The 6,820-nt window shown below is 56.4% G+C and overlaps 1 protein-coding gene across 1 annotated transcript; it reads left to right on the top strand.

Moving 5' to 3' along the window:
• On the top strand, window positions 1–5,041 carry SOST (sclerostin). The gene is made up of 2 exons (XM_024553481.3): window positions 1–251; window positions 3,025–5,041. The coding sequence occupies exons 1-2, from the start codon at window positions 35–37 to the stop codon at window positions 3,444–3,446; spliced, it is 639 nt and encodes a 212-aa protein (XP_024409249.1). The 5' UTR covers window positions 1–34; the 3' UTR covers window positions 3,447–5,041.
• The last annotated feature ends 1,779 nt before the right edge of the window (window positions 5,042–6,820 follow it).

The following is a 6,820-nucleotide window of genomic DNA, read 5'->3' as shown; positions in this document are numbered from 1 at the left end:
CTGGAAGGCCAGGTGCCCTCCTCCAGCTGGCACCATGCAGCTCTCTCTCGCCCTGTGTCTTGCCTGCCTGCTGGTGCATGCAGCCTTCCGTACGGTGGAGACCCAGGGGTGGCAGGCCTTCAAGAACGATGCCACAGAGATCATCCCCGAGCTGGGCGAGTACCCCGAGCCCCCGCCAGAGTCGGAGAACAAGACCATGAACCGCGCGGAGAACGGTGGGAGGCCTCCTCACCACCCCTTTGAGACCAAAGGTATGGGGTGGAAGAGAGTAGTTTTGGTGTAAGGGTCCTCTGGTGGGCGGGTTCCCTTTGGGACATGTTGAAGATGGGGGTAGACCCCCAGGCACTGCCAGCAAAAGGTGGAGGGACTATCTTGCCTGGAGGCAGGAGAAGGATGGCATGCCAGCACGGCTCTGGCATCTGGGAGCAAGGACTTGAGGCTGACAGAGATCTGGCAGAGAGCCGGGGGCAGGATGGAAGGGGTGGGGCGCAGCATTGGGGCAGGCTGAGGGTGGGGAAATGGGAAGGTTTCGAGGAACCCCCTTCTGAGAGTTCAGGAGCCAGTTCCAGCTGCCAGCACCACTGGGGCACGGGAGCCTCCGGTCTGTGAGCACCTGCCGGGTGCCAGATGCTCTACGTGGGCTGTGCGTGTCCTGTACCCCGGGGACCCACCACGTGGGAGCCCCATGAGGTGAACTCCCAGTCTGAAGGTGAAGAAACAGAGTTTCCAGAAGTGAAGTCATCTGGTAGTAAATGGAAGAACTGAGATTTGAGCCCAGTGTGATCCAATTCCAAGACAGCCCTGCTGGGGGGTTATGAGTGTTGTCTTGGGGACCAAAAGCCAGAGCAAATCCTCTCAAGGCAGTAGGAAAAGGGACAGCAGAGAAGCACCCCATCAGCTCCCCTGCCCATGGTCTGCTCAGTGAGCTGGCCCTTGAATGGGAGTGTAGGCAGTTTCAGCCTCTGCCGTGGATGGCAGCTGGGCCCAGGTCCTGGAGGGGAGGCAGCATCCTCTGTGCTGGGATGTCTACTGAGTCTGGCATCGGTCCTGGGTCCCTACCTCAGACTGAGCCGAGCCTCATCCCTGGGGAGGGAGCCCAACCCTAGTGAAGAGTCAGTGGCCCAGTGGAGGGCACACCTGGGGGCCCAGTCAGGTCTGCACAGAGAAGCCCGCAGCAGTGTGCACAGCTGGCTCTGCAGCTGGCAGGAATGGCTGGGGGCAGGGGCTGGGATGACACTTCAGAGTGTGGGCCTCCTTGCCCTCTGGCCATTGTCCAGGTGGGAGAGGAGCCCACTGCCCAGGCTCCTGCATCCCATCCCTCCCTGCATCACGCACAGCTGGGAACATGGGTCTCTGCAAAGGGCAACTCCAGAGGAGGCTGGGGAACCCTGGAGGGCAGACATGCCCTGCTCCCTCTACCGCCCAGGAAACGTCAACTAAGCTCAAGGGATGGGACTCAGGTATGAGGTGTCTGCTTCCCTGGGCTCCCACAGGAGGCCACAAGCCCTGAGGAAGCCACTTGCTCAAAACAAGGTCACCCTCTGCAGAGGAAGTGCCTGACCTTGGGGCACTATTCTTGGAAAGCCCCAAAGCCTCCTTCCCTGGGCAAATAAGCCACCCCCACATACCACCCCTGCGGCCTGGGAGCAGGAGTGAGGATGCCAAACCAACCCAGAAACCAGAAGGCCAGCCACGGGAGGAAGGCAAACCCCACACCTCCCCTGCTGGGTTTGCCGTCCAGTGCCAGGGGTGGCTGCCTGGCCTCCTCTGCCCTCTCTCTGGTTGCGGTCTTAGGACTATCTTTCATCCCTTTGTGTCATACAGGAATGGTCCCCATGAGACCCTTGGGTGTGGACAGGTGCTCGCATGAGGACCAGCTGTTTAAAAAGGTCCCACCCATTTAACCCCACAGTGAAGGTGACTTCAGGGGACCCAGTCAGGCCCCAGAGCCCAATCTGCCCCCACCCCGGAAGCAAGCCTGTGCCACCATTAGGAGTCCATTCAAATGGCACAAAGCAGAGCTGGGGCCTGCAGAGTGCCTGGTACACAGCAGGCACTTACTAAATGTGTGTGGCAGCTGAACCTGTAGGTCTTCAGTCTGGTCTTGTCCCCCTCTGGTAGGGAAGGACTATAGTAAAAAACAGCCCTTTGTCCCCCAACCACAAGCTCCCAGCCCAGCTTGGGCACACAGCTTCCACCCATGTGGGAGCCAAGCGGTGCTGGGACCCTGGGGAAGGGGAGTCGGGAGGTCCAGCTCTTCTTTTTGGGCGCATGCTCTTCTTCCCTCTCCGGGCCTCAGTTACCCTCAGTGATAACGAGGGGGTGGACACGCTGCCTTTGCTCCCTTTCAAGTCTAACGACTTCTCCTCCTCTCTACCTCCCCTTCCATCTCTCTCCTCACAAGCAGCTGCCCTGATTTATTACCTTCAATTAACCCCTACTCCTTTCTCCATCCCCTCACCGCCCCTCCCAAGTGGCTGGAAAAGGAATTTGGGATCAGCCAGAACCATGCAAATTGTGTGGCTAGTATCAGCCTCGCCATGGCCAGTGACCCTGTGGCAAAGGTGTGACTTAAGTTTGGCACAGAGGTCCCCCTTGGAGGGAAATAAAAATAACACATGATAACAGCCAACGTGTCCAGATCTTGCTGCGTGCTCGGTGGTGTTCCCTGCATTCTACATGGAATGGGTTAACTCACTGCATCCGCAGGACAATTCATTTTACAAACAGGAAGCACAGAAGTAGCTTGCCCAAGATCACACAGGGATGCAGCTGGTATTTGAACCACAGCAAAAACCAAAAACAACCCCCCCCTCAAACACACACGTACCTTGGCTCCAAAGTTTTAGGGGGAGATCTTTCCACCAGTTGGCCCCTTCCCATAATAGATGCCCATGGGCAAAAGGCAAAAGCCTCTGGAGAGAGGTAGGTTTGGGAAAGGTGGGGTGGTGTGGAGGGAGTTGGCCGGGACCGGGAGGGGTGGTTGGGCCGGGCTGCCACCCTCACGTGCGCCTCTCTCCGCAGACGTGTCAGAATACAGCTGCCACGAGGTGCACTTCACCCGCTACGTGACCGACGGGCCCTGCCGCAGCGCCAAGCCGATCAGCGAGCTGGTGTGCTCCGGCCAGTGCGGCCCTGCGCACCTGCTGCCCAACGTTATCGGCCGGGGCAAGTGGTGGCGCCCGAACGGGCCCGACTTCCGCTGCATCCCTGACCGTTACCGCGCGCAGCGGGTGCAGCTGCTGTGTCCTGGTGGCGCAGCGCCACGCGCTCGCAAGGTGCGCCTGGTGGCCTCCTGCAAGTGCAAGCGCCTCACCCGCTACCACAACCAGTCCGAGCTCAAGGACTTCGGGCCTGAGGCTGCGCGGCCGCAGAAGGGCCGAAAGCCGCGGCCCCGCGCCAGGGGCGCCAAAACCAACCAGGCGGAGCTGGAGAACGCCTACTAGAGCCGCCTGCCCACCGCGCCTCCCCAGCGGGCGCCTCTGAACCAGGCGCCCCAGGTTTCTGCCCTCTGTGCGCGGTTCGATTGTTTGTATTTCATTTTAAATGCCTACAGCCTAGGGCAGGGGGCTCCTACCTGCCTGGCTTCGCAGGAGGTAGCCTGGTCCTGCGGATCCCGGGTGCCAGCAAAGCCCCACTCTCCCCACCCGCTGCCGCCGAGGGTTCCCGCCGGGCAGGGGAGGGAGCAGAGAGTCACAGACACTGAGCCATGCAGCCCCGCCCACTGGGGCGCCCAGTATTGCAGGTCCCACTTCAGAGCAGCGAGAAAAGGAAGCATTGTACCGCCTCGGGGGGTCTTGGGGAGGGAGCAGTGGGGAGTGAGAAGTCTGGGGACTGGTTATGAAAGTTCGGTAACCCCCATCCACCTCTCCGCCCCGTCATAAAACGCAGTGCCATGCTGTGCCGAGAGCACAGGACTTGGGGCCCAAGACAGGGTTTCTAGTCCTAGCTCTTCCACTAACTTGCTGAGTGACCTTGGATGACACTCTTCTCTTTCCGGACCTTAACTTTCTATTTGTAAAGTGCAGGTGGAGGTGGGATTAAAATCTGAAGGAATCTACTGTCCTATGATCCCGAGGGCTTGGGTGCCTTTTTAAAGGGCAGGGAGAGAGCGGCTGGATAGAATTACTGCCAGGGTCACGTCCAGAATTCGGAGATGTAATCCTCTGATCTGACAGCCAAAGGTGAAAATCAAGCAGGGGCAAGGAAGAGTCCGTTTGGGGCTGGCACACTCCTGAGAGATGCGCAGTCGCTTCCCAGCCTAGCCTCCCCAGAGGTTTGGCTACCTCTGCCCCTCCCTCCCAAAGGACGCAGACACGCCATCAGCGGGGGGTAGAGAAGGAGAATGTCCCAAGGGTGGTGGGAGGGACAGAAATGATCCCCCCCCATTCCCAAAAAGCAGCACCCTCCCTCTATGGCCATATTTTAAAGCCACCTTTTGCAGAAAAGCTCAAGGCCCCCGGACACTGGGCTTGCAAGCCCAAGGGAGCAGCCACCCCCTTTCAAAGGGCAGCAGATTCCTTCAGGGTAACCCCTCCCAGGCACATTTCTGTCTCGAAAATTGCTTTTTAATGCTGTTACACGTGATGGCGTACCTTACATTAAAATAATATCACTGGCGGGCAATGATAAATGCTGTATATACGCTGAGAAGCCGCAAAGCCTACTAGCTGCCATCCAAAAACCTTTTTGAAAATCATTTCCAGTCACCTCTTACTTTCTGTGTAGTTTCTCATTGTTAAAAAAGATTAAAAAGAAAAGAAGAAGAAGAAGAAGAAGAAGAAGAGGAAGAAGAAGTAGTCCGCGCCATGTGAAAGCCTGCTGGGCTGGTCAATTTTTGCAATCTTTCATGTGGAATTCACCCCACAGGGAAGACGGGAAGTTGTGGTTTTTTAAAAAGAGTTAAGTTACATATTTATTTTCTCACTTAAGTTATTTATGCCAAAGTTTTTCTTGTAGAGAATGACAACATTAATATTGCTTTATGAAATACCAGTCTGTTCTTTCAGAATCCAGAGGCATTGTTAATAAAAACAATGAGTCGTTATGGAGAGGCTGTGGTCTCAATTTGTCAACCACACACAGTCATTTCTGTCAAAGTTAACGTGGTCACTGTGACACCTTGGTCTGCACTACGGTGGCCCTTGAGGCAATTATGTCTTTCTTTTGAAAAGTCATGTTCGTCCCTCCCTTTGCAAACCTAGACCTCATTCCCCGACTCTGGCCATTGGAATAATCTCAGCCGGGCCTCCCTCGAGCAGCCTGCCCTTCACACTGTTCCAAAAACACTGTCTCATGGTGTCACAGCCCTGCTCAAGGTCCCTTAGCAGCTCCTCCTTGCCCATGGTCAAGTTCAGGCTTCTAAGTTTGACATATAAGGCTTCTACCTGCTTGATTCCCACCCCCCACTCCTTCAACCTTCCTCAGGGGCTCCTAGTGGCCACAGGTGTTCTGACGGTAACCGCCTCCCTGGCTTGCCAACCACTACCCCCAACAGCTCCTGTTCTTCCTTCTGATTTCCTGTTCCTTGACATCTCTTCCCGGAGCCTTCCAGAGATGTTCCAGTCCCCACCGATCCCTCCCTCCTCAGACGTCCAGCCCCTTTTGCCCGCACCTCTCCTTTGGCTCCTGATTTCGTCTTTCATTCCACCTTCATTCAAGGACCATCTGTCTCATCTGGCCATGCCCTGCTTGGTACTGGGATAGACACACAGCCAAGTCCCATTTAGAACCAGCTCACAGGGAGCTCAGCCAAGCTTTTTCCCAAACATGAGTTTTATGCCTCTCTAGCGAAAGTATAAGCAGGGACAATGTCTTGCCCTTCTCTCATACTGCTGGACGCTAGCTACACTCAAGAAATACTCTTCAGTTGCCATATGGAGGGGTGATCAATTGCAACGTTTTAAATCAAGTCCAGCCCATCTTGGGGTAACCCCACCCCAAGGGCCTTCCTTGCCTCCCCAAAGTAAGCTGAGCTTGTCCCTGGTGACTTTAACTCCCCCAAAACCCTCCTAAATCCATTAGCATCACCAGCAAGGCTGTGCTACCTGTGGGTGTATTTCTGCCTCCAGGCCGCAGGAGGCCTCAGTGAGACCCCGCAGGGAAGCCGTGCGTGCGAGGGGTGCACCAGAGCCCAGCACCCAGGTGGGCAATGGAGGCATTTTCCAGCTCCCAGAGGTAAGGTGCTTCCATGGGTGAAACACGAGCTCTGGATCCAGGTTTGAGTTTGAATCAGAGGAAACGGAGGCACCAAGGGGTTAAATGTTTTGCCCACAGCTGGGTGCGAGTTCAGTTCCCCACCCAGAGCCTGGTGGGCACATGGGCACGCGATCAGGTCATCTTGTTCCGTACAAAGTGTTATGGGACCAAAGACAGGAGTGATTGGCTCTGTGGTGGGGACAAGGGATAAAGGTCAGGGAAAGCCTCACAGAGGCGGGTGTGCTTGGAGGCGCACAGGTGGAGAAGGGAGCACAGACATTCTAGGCGGAAGGCACGGCTCGCACACAGGCCCTGGGGCTGAGGAGATACGGCTGCTCACGTGGGCAAGACGCAAGCTACCTCTGCTCAGTGTGGGCTGAGCTCTCACCCTGTGCCAGGCAGTGCGGGGCACCAGGAATCCCAAGCGATGCCTCACACCTGAGATACCTAGGGTCTGCTTTCGGGGACCCAGAGATCCAGGAGGGATCATCCCAGGCTACAATCCCACTACCACGAGGGGGAAAAAAACCCAAAGGCTAAATTGTAGGGGTTATTTTTGGAAAGTTATATTCTACCTCCACGGGGTCTGTGAGCCTGGTGCCAATCAGAAACGGAAAGGACG

This window comes from Desmodus rotundus, chromosome 9, assembly GCF_022682495.2.
Source record: "Desmodus rotundus isolate HL8 chromosome 9, HLdesRot8A.1, whole genome shotgun sequence".
In the NCBI taxonomy this organism is placed as follows: domain Eukaryota; kingdom Metazoa; phylum Chordata; class Mammalia; order Chiroptera; family Phyllostomidae; genus Desmodus; species Desmodus rotundus.
Note: the sequence above shows the minus strand (reverse complement) of the source record. Positions and strands in the feature narration are given on the sequence as shown.